General features: G+C 46.9%; 1 protein-coding gene across 1 annotated transcript; it reads left to right on the plus strand.

The window, feature by feature from the left end:
- Positions 1-479: 479 nt before the first annotated feature.
- Positions 480-9834, plus strand: FEM1B (fem-1 homolog B). Its single transcript, XM_024199532.2, has 2 exons — positions 480-1402; positions 5624-9834. Exons 1-2 carry the CDS (start codon positions 1155-1157, stop codon positions 7257-7259), a joined length of 1884 nt encoding a protein of 627 aa, XP_024055300.1. The 5' UTR covers positions 480-1154; the 3' UTR covers positions 7260-9834.
- Positions 9835-16823: the final 6989 nt, after the last annotated feature.

A 16823-nucleotide genomic window follows, 5' to 3' on the forward strand; every position in this document is an offset into this window, starting at 1 on the left:
GGCCTGGGTGCGTGTGGAGGGGTGGGGGGGCCAGGCAAGTGCCCCAGCAGGAGGGGCTGAGGGTTGTCAAGTGCGGTGAGACCTGGGGCGGCTGGAGACCCACGAACCACCTTTGGGGAAGCCCCCGCAGCCATGGCCCAGCCCGGCCATGGCCCTGTCCTGGGGAGGGGCAGGGCTGCTGGAAGGGGCCGAATGGGGGACCCAGCCCGGTTCCTTCCGAGCAGGGCCAGTCCCTGGCACCGTCCGCCACCCCCAGGTCCTGCCGCGGCCCCGCCAACCCCGGAACGGTTCTGCTCGGGTCGCGGTTTCCGGGCCGGGAAGGATTCCACGGGGGACTCGGACACTTCCGCTTTTGCTTCCGGAATCTCAGCGGCCTAGCAGGAGCGCGGGCGGGGGAGGGGAGCGGCCCAGGACATCCTGAGGGAGCTGCGGCTGCCCGGCCCCTGCGGGGACCCTTAGCTGGGGGGGCGGGGCTCGACCCTGTCACTCCTGGGAACTCGCGCTCTCAGAGTCCCTGTCCCCCATGCACGGTTCCTCCGGGCACCCGTAGGGAGGTAGGGGTGTCCGCGCCTCTGCTGTCTCCTTGGTCCCTGCCCCCCACCAAGGCCCCTCCGGGCACCCGTAGCAAAGGGGCGTGCAAGACCCCCCCCGCCCTTCCTGGGTCCCTGCCTCCCCCAGTCCTCCTCTGGGGGCCTGTAGCGAACGGGGGGTTCCCGCCCTCTGGTCCCCCTCTTGGGTCCCTCCCCCACCAGCCCCCCCTGGGAGCTTTCCTGGGGGGGCTCCCTGCCCCCCAGCCCTGTGGCCCTGTCGGGGGGGGTGGGGGTAGGGTAGTGGGCACTGAGCCCCAGAGTGGTGGCTGCCCTCGGCTGCCCACCCGCCATGGCACGTGGCCCTCCGAGGGGCTGGAGCATGTGGCCCTGACAGGGCATCCTGGGGGCTGTGGGTAGTGGTGGAGACGCGGGTCACCCTGCGCTGTTGCTGACCCTGAGGGGGCCAGCTGGGCTCTGGTCAGGGCCTGCCCGCATGTGCCCCCCGCCGTGGACCGATTCAGGACGGAGGAGGAAGAGACTACCCTGGCCTTGGCACCAGCTGCAGCTGGCAGGCCTGAAGGTGGCGGTGGCAGCAGGAGGAGAAGTTGGGAGGAGGAGAAGGCCATGGAAGGCCTGGCCGGCTACGTGTACAAGGCGGCCAGTGAAGGGAGAGTGCTGACCCTGGCTGCCCTGCTGCTCAACCGCTCCGAGAATGACATCAGGTACTTGCTGAGCTACATCAGCCAGCAAGGTGGTCAGCGCTCCACGCCCCTTATCATCGCAGCCCGTAACGGTCACGCCAAGGTGGTGCGCTTGCTGCTAGAACATTACCGGGTGCAGACCCATCAGACTGGCACGGTCCGCTTCGATGGGTACGTACACAATGCTGCTGTCTCTTACCCCTACCTCTTTCAAAGGGGAATTGCAAAGCCAGGATGAAAATTGAGCTATCTCAGAAACAGATGCTGAAAGATCTTGCTAACCAGACCCTGGGCTGGTGTACGCTACAAAGTTAGATTGTCTTACCTACATCACTGAGTCCTGGGAAAATGTTCACGTCCTGTGCACTGTAATTAAGTTGCTCTAATGCCCATTGCAGACACTGGTCGACAGAAGAATTCTGTCGATCTAGCTACTGCCTCCCAGACAGATGGAGTTACTGCAGCAACGGAAGAACCCTTTCCATTATTGTAGTAAGCATCTACGCTGCAAGTGATGCAGCTGTACCACTGTAATGTTCCCAGTGTAGACATACCCTCTCTGTGTGATTATGGGGAACACACAGCACTTTCCTACCAGAGTCGGAATAGTAGCTGTGAAATGAACTAGGGTTCCCCCCACCCGCACTCTGCTGGGAAAGCTATGAGCAGTAGCAGTGCTACGGAAGTTGTGTCGACTCAGGGAGTCATAACTCCCTCAGTTCCCAACGACATGGGCAAAACATATATTTTTTTTTGTTTTTGTTTAAAAAAAATCTTACCTTATACAGAATCTAATGGGGCTAGCCACAACTCCCACACCTCAGCTCCCCAGGGAAAGCTTCGCCTTTGGCTTGGGCAAGTGGCCTTTTTTCAGGCTGTACCAGAATGTATTATTCTATGACATCACTGCTACCATGGGTCGCATGGAGCTTTAGGACATGTCCTCAGAGAGGGAAGGTGTGAGCCACATGGATGCCGTGTTTGTATGTAGCCACCCTCCTTTTCAGCTGCTCTAGATATAATTTATAATGCCTCTGGTTCTAGATAAGGTAGACAGGGATTCCTCTCTAAATTACTCCACAAAATGGTATTACTCTTTTGTATAGTACATGTTATCCCAAAACCTTTTACAAACTACTGTATTATATAAACCATACAGGAGACATCACTTCCTCCAACACTAAATGCAGTATTCTTTGAAGGAGGTGCTCAACAGCACATAACAGTTTAGGACTGGAAGGGGAGAAAAGTACACTATTCAACTGAAACTGCATGGGGAGTTTTGGGAGAGAGAACATAATCACCTGAGCTGGGATTTAGCCAGGACACTGCGGGTAATAATTTTGTTCTTGGAAGATGTGCTATGGGATCATTCTGGTCACAAAGGATCAGTTTTCCTTCTCTTGCAAGACCTGTCCCCAGCAGCTCAGCACCCTCTGACAAAAGCTGTGGTACCAGTTCAATTCAGAGTCATGGGAAAGAGAACTGCCTATATTGAATCACCACCATCACTTCCTGCAGCAGCTGGATCTCACAGTCAGCTACCGATTGGTGCTTAGCTTTTGAGATGTGACAGGATCACAGCATGAGATGCTACAGCTGCATTTGTAATATGCTATAGGTCCCTTCTCAGCCCAAATGTACAGTAATTAGTTATCAGAAAAAGGACCCTTTTGGTTGTATACGTAGCATACAGGGATTTTGTGAGGCTTAAATGTTTTTAAAGTGCTTTGAAAACCTCCAGTGAGAGCACAAATTCCCCTCTACCTTGCTTACTCTAGCTGTTTAAAGGCATGGGAGATGGTTTTTATGGCCTCATTGATATCTACATTTTAATGAAGTTTTATTTCTAATTTGGACATTCAGATTTTACTTAATGGTAATTATTTTTTTAAACGTTACTTTAGCTCTGATTGCTGGGGCCACAAGAGTTTAGTCTTGAGCTATGGAGCATTCTGGACAAGGTTGTATAAGGAGCTATAGTTCCTGCATCTTGTCAGCCATTTTACTCTTCCTTAGTTGGGAATACAGAGTAATCTTATGACTTAGGGCTGGTCCACACTGGGGCGGGGGATCGATATAGGAAACGCAACTTCAGCTACGAGAATAGCGTAGCTGAAGTCAACGTTTCCTATATCGAACTAAAAGTACCTACTTCGGGTCCACGCGGCGCAGGCAGGCTCCCCCGTCGACAGCGCTTCCTCCTCTCGGCGAGCAGGAGTTCCGCAGTCGACGGGGGAGCGCTTCTGGGATCGATCTATCGCGTCCAGATGAGACGCGATAAATCGATCCCAGAAGATCGATCTCTACCCGCCGAATTAGGCGGGTAGTGTGGACCAGCCCTTAGACTGGGATAGTTGTGGACTTTACATCAGCACACCAGCAAGCTAAGTGCATACAGACTGAAGGTACAGAAGAAACTTTTCTCAAAAGTAAGCTAAAATTCTTGGCTGCTAAACTGCCTGGTTTGTAGAAAACTACCTTACCTGACCCAAGAGTCTATGGGTTTCAAAGCTCATCAGAAGAGCATTGTGGTTGCTCTGATACCTTGTTAAAGTGGATTATTTAAACATGTTTCTGCAGTTTTAGCTGTGTGTTAAATCATATTTGTAAATGGATTTGTTTTGTGTAGTGTGGACAGAGCTATTGCCTGAGGCAATACACATACACAAAACAAGAATTTGGGGAGTAAACAATTGGGTGTTATGAGCCAGTCTTCCTTAGTTTGCACCTTGGCAGAGACTAGAGGCACCATCACAGACTCCCTAGCACAACTGTGGCAATCAGGCTCACAAGAATGATGGGAGATACAAGGAGCACAAACAGTGAATGCACAGCACACCCCCCACGCCCTAGTCTGAATATCCTCATGCAGGGGGCATGAGAGGAAGTTTAAACAGGCGGTGCATCAAAATGACGTAGCCCTGAATCTGTGCCAGGAAGAAGTGAAAGGGCCCAGCCATCCCATAAACACACAGTGATGTAGAGAAGAAGAGCATCCAACAGCAGAGTGGTGATAAGAGCCCTTCCAAGGGTGGATACAAATCAATGTTGTTTTCGATAAAATGCTTCTTGAGGAAAAAAAAACTTATCTAAAGATAGTTTTAATTAAGATACATTATAGCCTAAAGTTATCTCATCATGGAAGAGGGATTATAAATTCTAATTCTATAGTAGGAGACAATGTATTCATGTAATGTTTAAGAAAAGTTTTGTAAAAGAGTTCCAATAGTTCATGGATTAGGGACCCAGTCTTATGTGGTTCCAGGACTTCTGTATAGATCATTTAGGTTAATCTTTCTATCTACCCAATGGGACTCAGTGCTCAGTCTAGAAGATACCATCAGAGATGCTTAGTTTTGCAGTTCTCAAACTGTGGATTTGTGTCTCCAAAGATAACATGCTTGTTAACAGCAAAAATGTTTTTAAATAAACAAATAATATGGAGAGGTGAGAAATAACAGACCTCAACCCTATTGTCCCTCTTCAAATTTGTGTACACAGAGTCAATCCCTTACCTCTCTCTAAAAGTGCAAAGTTTCAAAAGTTCAATGAATAGAAGATTGCTGGGGGCGGAATAGATCTGGACAAGGAGAAGTCTAGAGATAAATGTGAGAAGGGAGGGTCAGGCAGTAGAAACAAAAGTGAAACTGTTTGAGCAGCATATTCCAGAAGTCTTGAGGTCCTTCTGTAGCCTTCATTGGTTTGAGATCTACCATACCATTCTCTCACTAGAAGGGAAAACCTATAATGGCAGCAGGCTGCAAAGAAACCCAGGTTTGGGTCTCCTCTATCTCTGAGTTGTGAAGAATATGATTAAGGTTATAACAACCAACAAGAATGCACTTTTATGTAGAAATCCATGATTAAATCGAGTCTTCCTGAAAGATGGGTTTGTCCTTTTGCAATGGTTTGGTTTCCCAGTGAAGTCTGAGATACTGTTTTCATCCATATTGCTGCGATATAAACCGCTCTTGTTTCCACATTCCAGTGGCCTAGTGAACGGGAGAAAACATCAGACTTTATCTTTTTAAGTCTGAATTTTATTCTCCTTATGTAATTCTATGATCTGTAGGTTCACCTTCCTTTACTGAATGTCTGTAGGCGATTCTGTTAATATTAATGGAGTCATGTGGCTAACTCCCTGGCACTGCTTTGAAAATCTCAATCTCTAACTTTTTTTTCTTCTGGACATCTGTGTACTTGCTGATTGCCTTATTTTGTCTTGGCTCTGCTGATAAATATCTTCAAGGCTAAAATGGGATGGCTATAAAATATCTGCCTGTGTTGAATATAAACTTGGAATATTGGTAACCTGCTTCTTGCAGACTACTCCGCTCTCTTACAAAGTGCAGCAGTTTAACTGCCTGTTTTTTGTCTTTACATTTGTAGTTATGTCATTGATGGAGCCACAGCTCTCTGGTGTGCAGCAGGAGCCGGACACTTTGAAGTTGTCAAACTGCTAGTTAGTCATGGAGCCAATGTGAACCACACTACTGTGACCAATTCAACTCCGCTGCGGGCCGCATGCTTTGATGGCAGACTGGACATAGTGAAATACCTGGTAGAAAATAATGCTAACATCAGTATTGCCAACAAATATGACAACACTTGCCTTATGATTGCAGCTTACAAGGGGCACACAGATGTGGTGAGATATCTCTTAGAACAACATGCTGATCCCAACGCCAAGGCACACTGTGGTGCTACAGCGTTACACTTCGCAGCTGAAGCTGGCCATTTAGAGATTGTTAGAGAGCTGGTCAAATGGAAATCTGCAATGATGGTGAATGGCCATGGAATGACTCCATTAAAAGTAGCTGCTGAGAGCTGTAAGGCAGATGTAGTTGAACTTCTTCTTGCTCATGCGGACTGCGACAGAAAAAGTAGAATTGAAGCTTTGGAACTTCTGGGTGCATCGTTTGCAAATGACAGAGAAAATTATGATATCATGAAGACTTATCACTATTTATATTTAGCAATGCTGGAGAGGTATAGAGACAGTGAGAACATCATTGAGAAAGAGGTTCTTCCACAAATCGAAGCTTATGGAAACAGAACTGAATGCAGAACTCCTCAGGAATTAGAATCTATTAGGCAGGACAGAGATGCCCTTCACATGGAAGGCCTCATAGTGCGTGAACGAATTTTGGGCTCGGACAATATAGATGTTTCGCATCCTATTATTTATCGTGGGGCTGTTTATGCAGATAACATGGAGTTTGAACAGTGTATCAAACTATGGCTTCATGCATTGCATTTGAGGCAGAAAGGTAATAGGAATACCCATAAGGATCTCTTGAGGTTTGCTCAAGTCTTCTCTCAGATGATACACTTGAATGAGCCTGTTAAAGCCAAGGACATAGAAAGTGTTTTGAGGTGTAGTGTCTTGGAAATAGAACAAGGAATGTCCAGGATTAAAAGCAACCAAGACACTGACATCCACACAGCCATGGACAACTACGAATGCAATATTTTTACCTTCTTGTATTTGGTGTGCATCTCAACCAAGACTCAGTGCGGTGAAGAAGAGCAGTCTCGAATCAACAAGCAGATTTATAACTTGATTAATCTTGATCCCAGAACTCGGGATGGGTCTAGTTTGCTGCATCATGCTGTCAACTCCAGTACACCAGTAGATGACTTCCACACAAATGACGTCTGCAGCTTTCCAAATGCACTTGTCACCAAGCTCCTGTTAGACTGTGGTGCTGAAGTGAATGCTGTGGACAACGAAGGAAACAGCGCACTTCACATCATTGTCCAGTACAACAGACCTATCAGTGATTTTTTGACTTTGCATTCGATTATCATTAGTCTGGTGGAGGCTGGTGCTCATACAGACATGACGAATAAGCAGAAGAAGACTCCGCTTGACAAAAGTACAACTGGGGTGTCTGAAATACTCCTTAAAACTCAAATGAAGCTGAGCCTCAAGTGCCTGGCTGCCCGTGCAGTACGGATCTATAACATAAGCTACCAAAAGCAGATCCCCAGAACTCTGGAAGAATTTGTGGAGTTTCATTAGGCCACATCAAATCTTTCAAGGTGGTGCTACTCAGAGAAGACTTAAATCACAGCCGATAGAAAACATGTGCATAGATTAGTTTTCTCCACTTTGGGGGGTTTTTTTCTTTGCATTCAGTCTTCAGCCTCTGTTCTCAAACAGATCTTGGGGGAAAAAAAGCCACGTTGCTTGGATATAACTACAATCTGGTGTCTGAAAAGGTGGTCGCTCTTTTTTGATTAAAAATACATTTTCTCATCTTTAAAAAAAAGAAAAACAAAATGAAAACAAACACCAAATGTAACAAGCACAAAATAGTGTTTCAAATATGCACGTGCATTCACGAGTTACAGCTGAGAATGCTTTAAACAGCCACTTAAAAAGATGTTTCTGTTAAAAAGCCCATGCCACCACATTACCTCTGCAGCAAATTTGTAGATTTAAAATCTTCTTGGGACAAGGAAGGAAAAAAAAGAATTTGAAAGTATCTTGTAGTTGGTGATAAATCTCAATATACAGAGCAATCCAGGGCTCTCATTTCTTACCATCTTTTTATGCCATTCAGTTAACACTGAAGCGATCAGTAACATTTTAAACTATTCCTATTCTTTTTTTTGAAATGTAAGCAGCAGTTATCAACAGCTGTAGGAGTATGGGGACGCTCTATTAGGAAATACAGGTTTAAATTCAACTGTATGAATATGCTGATATAGTAATAGTTAAATAATCCTGTTCTTCATTTATACTAGCACATCTGTCCAAATGAATCTAAATCTATCAATTTCTTTTTACGCAGCAAGCCACTCATTTATAAATATCCTGCCTGGATACCTAGAAAATGGATAGGGGGTGTGTGTGTGTGCATGTTCATGTCCCCTCACATTTCAAATAGCTTTTAAATTTTTTGTCATTTTAGTGCTTAACATGCAACGTTTTGACTCAGTTTTTAAAACTGCACTCCAGAATTCCTAATGCTGTGTCTTCCTAATGGAGCAGTCTTTCATCGAAGGATCCCCTTTGCCCAAGTGTCTTCTTTTAAGTGTGATGATGATCAGAACTTCCAATAAGCATGGAATTAGTCTCCCTGACTCAGTTTAAATTTTTTCATGATTTTTATTCCTTTCATTATGAAAACTTACAGTAAAATTGTTTTTTTTTTTTTTTTAAATCATCCTATAACTAAAATGTTCTTTTACGATGAGAAGTAACTGATTGTATAATAGCTGTTACTTGAGAAGGTACTTCTCCTTGGCAGATGTTGCAGCAGTAAAATGTCACTTGTTTTGACGGGCTACTGAAAATTCTGTTTATTATTTTAAATAGGGCTTTTTAATTGTCAGACAATGAAATAATGTTCTGTATTTTTTTAAACAATCTGAGTAGAACTTCAGGCAAGATCTGAGCACACATTTCCATTTGTATTACAAATAAATAAACACTGAATGTGAAATTAGTTTGTAATTCTAATTTTTGGCTAGTGCCAACCAGAACAATGCTGCTCAGATTGTATAGTGCTGTAAATATAGACTGTTGTGTGTCTCTTGCAAAGGAAAAATCTTTGGCACCATTACATCTTTAACTTGCAAGCTTCTCAGGCTGCCAGAGTGTGAAAACAAAATCCTCAAATGAGAAATGTGTTTGTAATTTGTATCGCATGTAGTTTCAACTATAGTGTGAAAAACCAACAGTTGCAATTCAACATTTCAGGAAAGATGACAAAGCCAAACTCAATCACCCATGGCCTTAAAACAAATGCAGCACCACAGAACCTTCCACAGAATAGGCAGGAAGACAATAGTGTTCTGTAATTTTGTACTTTGCATGTCTTCCTCTGCCCATCTGAAATGTACCAACCATCTGAAGTTTCACATAATCTTAGATTTCTGTTTTGCTAAGATTTTATTATGAAAATTTCTAGCCTGGCTGTTAGATACCCTCAAAGGGTTTTAACTTACTGTTGACAGAAAGTTTTTAAAGCTCATATGTTTGAGTCTGATCCCATGAGATGACAAATGTCCTCAAGCCCCCTGAAGCCAAAGGCTTCCCAGCACCTTGTGGGATCACGTCCATTATAGCTAAAGCCTCAAGATCTTCCTTGCTGGAGGACATGAAGAACAAATACCAGAAGCTATATATTATGGTGGTAACGTTAGTGGTGGCTGATATATTTTAACACCAACTAAAATAAGCAGATAGATGAATCTGTATATGTGTTGGGGAAAAAACTCCGTCTCTTGCTGTAATGTGCCACCTACATCAAATAAGTTATTTGGACACTGCTGCGCCTCGGTACACATTTATAATGTGTATAATTAATGTAAGACTAAAGAGTTCTTGAAACCCAGTTGACTAGGGAAGAAAGAGGACTGAACACTGGTTCTATATTAATAGTGTGTGTGCGTGTGACATGCTGCTGGCAGAATAGCTAGGCAGTAGATAACAGCTGACTGCTTTATGAATTGCTGGAAAGGCACTGGTTACAATTTGTGTACTGTTAATTAAGACAGCACATCCTTGCACTATTTTCCTCAGGATGTGATTCTGACGTGTACAATAATCTACATGATGTATTCTTGTGAAATATCTGCATAAAACCATTCTTGGAACAAACACATGCCTGAGATTTCTGTAGATGAAATTGTTAGTTAAATGAAACTCCTCCACAAATCATTTTGCTGTGTAATAGAAAACAAAATTACCCCATATGTTCTGGTGGGAAGGGTGGTGGTCTTGTATTTCAGTTCGCAATTTGTGTTCTGCTAATTTCCACCTTTGGTTCCATTGCATCCTTCCTATTCTAGGGTCCTTCACCCATGACTTCAGTATGTGGAAAGCTGCAGAGAAAATATGCCATTATCCAAGAGCAACAATACTACTTAACATCTATATAGCTCATGTGGCTCTCCAAGCACTGTATAAAAATGAATGTGTGTTATTAGCCCTATTTTATAGACTGGTGTATTGATGCACAGTGTTGAAGGGTCTAAGCTAAAGTCCTCTGAAATCAATGAAATGATTCCTGTTGACATCATCGGGCTTTGAGTAAGGCACAAAGTGACTTGCCCAAGGTCTAACATGGCAAGTCTATAGTGGAGTTCTTGACTCCTGATGCCATACTCGGTTCACAAGACAGTCCTTTTGGTTGCAGCCCTAGGTCTTGGTGGTGGTGATGGTCATATGAAGTGTTAACTGATTTCAACTAATGTTGCCTTCAGGGGGATCTGAAAGCTGTTACAGAATCAGGCCCACTTAGCTTCACATGAGATGCCTTTGGTGGAGAGAGTTACCTGGTTTTGCCATTGTGGCTTTGCTATTGTTAATGTTTTGGATTTGTATGAAGAAAAAAAAAAAGCCACCTCCTTGCACCCCCCCTACAAAGAAAATCTGTCATTAGTAGTCCAGCTAGTGCCTTGTTGAGAGTCTGTCATAACAACCTAAGAACGGCCAGACTGGGTCAGACCAATGGTCCATCTAGCCCAGTATCCGGTCTTCCGACAGTGGCCAATGCCAGGTGCCCCGGAGGGAATGAACAGAACAGGGAATCATCAAGTGATCCATCCCCTGTCGCCCATTCCCAGCTTCTGTCTTCCTTTGTACTTTCTTAGCTGAGTCCCGAGCCTTATCATCCTTTGTTGGGTCAAAGTTTTGTCTTTGGAAGGACCCCACAGGGCTTGGCCATAAGGACAAAATTGTGACCAGGTTTTATTAATTCCACTGGGCATTGTTTTCGCTCTGAATGTTGATCCTATATCCCTGCACCGATGAGCAGAGTGAAATACCCCATTTCTAGCTGGAGTCAACCATCGGGGTCTAAAACTTACGGTCAGTGGGTTTACATAGCTGTAACTGAGGGCATGATTGGCTGTTCTATAAATTAAAGCTATGCAATCCTACCATGTGGGGAACAGGGAAGGAGAAGTTACTGCTGTATTTTATACAAAGCCTCCAAGCTCTCCTTGCTATGAAAGGTCATGGAGGCAGTCGCCTTTTAAACTATATCGCTGCCCCAGATTGCAGAGGCAGCAATGCCTTTGTGTGGATCAGTTAGACCCTTAATTTGATTTCGGTTTGACAGTGACTTATGTATTAATTATATTACCACCTGTGGTGTACTAACTTTACCTACCTGGGGTCTTCTATTGGGGTTTCATTGAAAGTACCAACAGCTGTTTGGTTTGGGGAGATACTACAGGCAGAAGATGCACACTGAAACTACTCAAAGCTGTCCCTCAGACTTAGCCAAATTGTTGGTGGTTTATTAGATACTAACCGACAGCATCAGGAATGTTGGCCAAAGGGTGCTGTAGGCATGACTGACACAGAGGCATCCAGGAGGCATTCTACTCTAGACATTTATTTTTAAAGCGATTTTGGGGAACATTTTGAGGCACTTATTTTTTCTCATTTGGCTTTATGTAGACTGTGTATGGTCTTTATAAAAATCCACACTGAGTTCCTGTATACATTCCTTTCACCCGGAAAAGGAGTTCTACATTTGTTCTCGGAAAGTGAGCGAGTGAAGGGCTGTAGTAGTTAGGTTTGATTAAAAATGTTTCTGTGTTTAGAGAGTTTGTGTGACAGAGATACAAGCTTTCACAATGCTGCTGCTAAGCCTGTCAGTCAACCGGAGGGGGTGCAGATATCAGGCAAACTCTTGGACGTATTCACTGAAGTCTCCTGGATGTCATTTGGAGAGTGCCATCCACTCAACTCCTCAGATACCAATGGAGAAAGACGGCTCCCCCAAAATACTTGTGCATGATGAGCGGGAGTGCAACAGAGCTGGGACAGATACACATCTCTGATCTTTCACAACCACCATGCTCTTAGTGTTGGGTCAGCTGAGTTTAGGACTGTGGGTCTGAGCTGCTGATCCTCATAGCTGTTGACTAGAGCCCTACCTAGTGTTGCCAGCTCTTGCAACTTTATTGTGTCTTACGCTATTAAATGCTTTTTAAAGTCTCAGTTCATGGAGGCATGTGATTGTCACATAATCTCAGCTTTCATATTTTTAATAAAGGTAAGTTTCTAACCTTCATGGTTGTGAAGAAAAGGTGACCTGTGTGCATCTTAAAGGCCCAAACAGTAGAAGGCAATGGAAAGAATTCCAAATGTAGTATGTGTGTGTGTATATATATCATCTTATTTTTAATCCAATCTGACAATTTTTGGATGGGCCTGAACACGAGGGGTCAGCAATACTTCTTCCCAGCCACTCTTCCTAAGGGGGGAGAGAGATTGATTGTATTGCAGCAATCCAACAATTCGCTAGGATTGATTGTTCTAATGATGGCGTCATTCTATTGTGCATAGTTCTGACTGTTCCTTTAATTTAATCGTGCTTGTAAAATAGTACAGCTTGTGATAGGCCTATTGATGATTTGGGACTCACATTTCTAGTGTTGGTGGATAAAACAAAATTTTATATGGAGATATACCTATCTCATAGAACTGGAAGGGACCCTGAAAGATCATCGACTCCAGCCCCCTGTCTTCACTAGCAGGACCAATTTTGCCCCAGATCCCTAAGTGGCCCCCTCAAGGATTGAACTCACAACCCTGGGTTGAGGAGGCCAATGCTCAAACCACTGAGCTATCCCTCCTTATGTTCCTTTTTAAGGAGTGACAGCTCAGGAAAAAAATTATTTGGGGAAAAGGAATTTTTTTAATAAGAAATGAATGCATTTTGTTTTTAGGAAACATAAAATTTTGGATCAACAGTTTCGGCTCATTGTTTTGATAGTTCCTATTGAGTCCGATCCTGTGCCATTTACACGTACTCACCGAGCACCTCTTCCGGCGCCACAGCCCATTACAGCTATTACATGAGGAAGGCCCTGAGAGGGGAGTCAGCTACATGCTGCTGCAGATTGTAGACCTGGGGCCCACGTTCATCGCTTTTCTGTCATGGCTAATACTGCCTCTTAGTTTCAACACAGGGCACCTCTACTTGCAAAGCTGAAAAGACTTAACGAAAAGTGAGATTTAAAATCTGCTAAGCCACTCCAAACGGTGGTGTGTGCCTCTTAAATTGACTAGGAGGAAGTGTAAGCTAACCTGCAATAAGCCATTCTACAACTGAAGTAAGGGTGTCTACATTGTATTTTGGACTGGTTTAACTAAGCTGCTGTATTCTAAACTCTGGCAACTTCTGTCCATAACTAAGGCCCCAGTTTTCAGATGAGGGCTGTGAATCCATATTACTTGGGTTAAATATCTTCTGCAAGTGAAAGCTTGGATTTGGATGGATAGAAATGTTGACGTTCTTAAAATCACCACTATGACTAAGCCTTAAGAAACACGAGGGTTTGTATTCTGCTCCCACACGGCACACCCTGGGGACTGTCAAACATAAGAGCTTTGGCCTTGTGCCAGTAGCCACCAGCGTGTGGCACTATTACCCCTTAATAAACGCGGTATTGTGAAAAACGGGCATTTCTAAAGAAAACACGCACAAGGCTAAATCCAGCTAAGCTGCAGAAATACATTTCAGGGTAAGGTAATAGTTAAAGAAAACCGTTCCCCAAACAACCTTTTTCAAATGGGAGACTTCATTGCTGCTCGTTTGCTACCCCCACGGCTCGACTCAGCCAGGGAAAAGCCGTGACCCCAGCTTCACTGCTGTTGAGAGACTGTTTTGCTTTCGAGTTCCCGGTACTGGAATAGTTGAAGTGCCAGTATCACAGCAGGGTGTGTGTGTGGTTGTTTCCACCCCCCCCAAATCAACTGTTTTATTAGACGCTTAAATTAAAATGTGCAAAGAATCCTGGGAGCATTTCTCGCAGCCAGGCTTTGCCCCAGCTCAGCCGAAATGTGACTGAGTGGGGGTTGGCACCATTAGCAGCTGCTGAAGGTGGCCTGGCTGCCCTTAAAGCGGGGGGCGAGTAGTCAGCATGGAGGAGGGCTCACCGACTGGCTGAGTACAAAGCTGGGGGTAGATCTGATACGCAGCATCCAGCCGTGCCCTCCCCAGCGACTGCATTGCTGAGCGCCCACCTTCCCGGCCAGGCTTAGATAAAAACCACTCTCATTCAGCGCCACCTTCAGCGAAGGGGCCCCCCGCAGCATTTTCGGGGTGGTTTATTTCCTTGGCCTGGGCCGCTCTCGCTGGGAGGGCCAGGAGAGGGGGTAGTTCATTTGTTTTGCTTTCCATCAAATGCTAGGGAAGCTGGTGGCCAGGCCCGGCCCTCTGTGCGCTGCTGTGTCGCTTGCAGTCACCCAAGCCCTTCTCCTGCCCGGTTGGCTGCCTCTACCTTTCAGCTGCTCTCGGGGGTGTTGTACTGGCCTCGGCTGCGTCCCCATGCCCTGTGGGAGGGGGCCGAGGAAGAGAGAGACAGGGAAGAAAAGGGGCACTAGCTGAACTGACGGCATGGGCAGCGAGAAGAGGGCAAGATTACAGGGTGGAGAGATGCAAAGGGGGCACAAGGGGCACATCTGCCTCCCTCCTACCCCGGCGTTGAGATGCTGTGGTTACTGCAACACCACCGTAGTTTCGCTAGCCAAGGAAGGGGGAGTGGAATGGGTCCCGAGCCCCAGACTTTCGGGTGCACCTAGCACAGGGGTGGCCAACCTGAGTCGGAGAAGGAGCCAGAATTTACCAATGTACGTTGCCAAAGAGCCACAGTAATATGTCAGCAGCCCCCTCTCCCATGGTCCCAGCGCCTCCCACCCACTGGCAGCACTGCCAAGCAGCACCCTCCCCGCAATCAGCTGTTTTGGGGCATGCAGGAGGCTCTGGGGGGAAGGGGAGAGGAGTGAGGACAATGCGGACCCCGCCCCCCGCTTCCACCCCCACCCCCCCGGTCTCACACTAGCTAAGGGCAAGTGAGTTCACAAACCTGCCTCGCTGGCATGTGCCACCCAACCCAACCACTGCAGTGCCCCAAGGGGCTTGTGCACAGACTTGCTGTGCGTGGTGAGCCCAGCTTGCAATGCACCCAGGGGCTGGCTACACTTGCCGCCTAGGCCTGTTTGTGTGGTGTAGATGGTCAGGCTCGGCCTGGAGCCCGGGGCAGGGAGGGCCCAGAGCTCTGGCTACACGACAATCAATGAGCCCCTTAGCGCCAGCCTGGGCAGCTGGCACAGGCCAGCGGTGGGTGTGTAATTGCAGTGTAGCCAAGGCCCTGTGTAGACAAGCCCTAGTGCTGGAGGGTTTTTTCCACCGCTATGCAGCCCAGTGCTGACACATGGCGAGAGCCTGTGTTAAAAGTGGGACCCATTGACTCTACTCGGATTACAACATTAGCCCCAGGGCAGGGGAGAGGCGCGGGGGTGGGGAGAGCGCGTGGAGCCCTGGCCTAATGGTCTGTTAGTCAATTGCAAACATTGTGCCAGCCGCTGGCCTGTTGGGGCTTGGCTCGTTCCGCATGCTAACGATGCAGGTGCGTGAATTCAAAAAAGCCCCATGCCAGGAAGGCGCTGGCCATGCACTGCCGTGCTGGGGGTGTGGCAAGCGGCTTTGCTTGCAGGGGCGGTGGGTAGCAAAGGCCAGGGCAAGCGAAGCCTCCCCAACCCAGGCTATGGCCCAGCCATGCTCTACCCCAGGGGTAAGCACCCTATGGCACGCGTGCCAAAGGCGGCATGCGAGCTGATTTTCAGTGGCACTCACACTGCTCGGGTCCTGGCCACCGGTCCGCGGGCGGGGGGGCGCTGCATTTTAATTTAATTTTAAATGAAGCTTCTTAAACATTTTAAAAACCTTATTTACTTTACATACAACAATCGTTTATATATTATAGACTTATAGAAAGAGACCTAAAAACGTTAACATGTCTGACTGGCACACGAAACCTTAAATCAGCGTGAATAACTGAAGCCTCGGCACACCACTTCTGAAAGGTTGCCGGCCCCTGCTCTACCCCAAGGCCCCTGCCCTTGCACCCCCTCTTTCCTGAAACTGGAGGGTGCTCAGTCCAGACAGTGGCCTGGAGCTCAGGGCCTGGTATGGCCCAAGGCTGAGGTGACTCGGGTTGGCCTGGGGCTTGGGCCCAGGGCCTGGGACAGCTCGGACTGGCCTGGGGGTTGGGGCGGGCAGCATTGCTGGGGCAGGCCGGCTGGTGGCCTGGGTTCAGGGCAGCTGGGGTGGGGAGGAGCTTGGGGCTCAGGTGGGTGGGGTGGGGTGAGGCAGGGCCTCAGGAGGAAGGGGTGGGGGCCAGGGTCTAGCTGCCCCAAAGGGGTTTGTGTGCCGCCAAGCTTGGCATAAGCCTGGCTGCACGGGCCGGGCTCTGGTTCCAGGCTGCGTTTGGCCCGATCCAGATGCTATGGCACGCGGCTGTATTTTATGCGCACACACTTGTTTTTTTCAAGGCCCGTAACCCTTGCTTTATGGTTGCTGTACGGTGTGACGCATGTTACCCTGCTGCATTAGGTCACAGCAACCGCGGCCTCCTGTTATGGGGCGGGGGACAGTGGCTGTGAGGCGGTGCCTGACAGCGCCTACCTCTGGTATGGTGTCACAGCTACCGCCAGCGTCATTACCGGCCCCCGATTACACAAGTGCTTGAGCGAGAGGTGCTGGAGGCGGGCAGGGGGCCAGCGGGTGTGTTACTTTTGCGGGGGATTAATTAATGCTGTCTTGGGTTACAA

Source organism: Terrapene carolina, unplaced genomic scaffold (assembly GCF_002925995.2).
Source record: "Terrapene carolina triunguis isolate 2854851 unplaced genomic scaffold, T_m_triunguis-2.0 Scaffold67, whole genome shotgun sequence".
In the NCBI taxonomy this organism is placed as follows: Eukaryota; Metazoa; Chordata; order Testudines; family Emydidae; genus Terrapene; species Terrapene triunguis.

Bases quoted from the DNA above. Each gene is read 5' to 3' on its own strand.
- FEM1B (XM_024199532.2), top strand. From the start codon at position 1,155: ATGGAAGGCCTGGCCGGCTACGTGTACAAGGCGGCCAGTGAAGGGAGA. The intron at 1,403-5,623 runs GTACGTACACAA...TTACATTTGTAG, and splicing joins GGCACGGTCCGCTTCGATGG to TTATGTCATTGATGGAGCCA.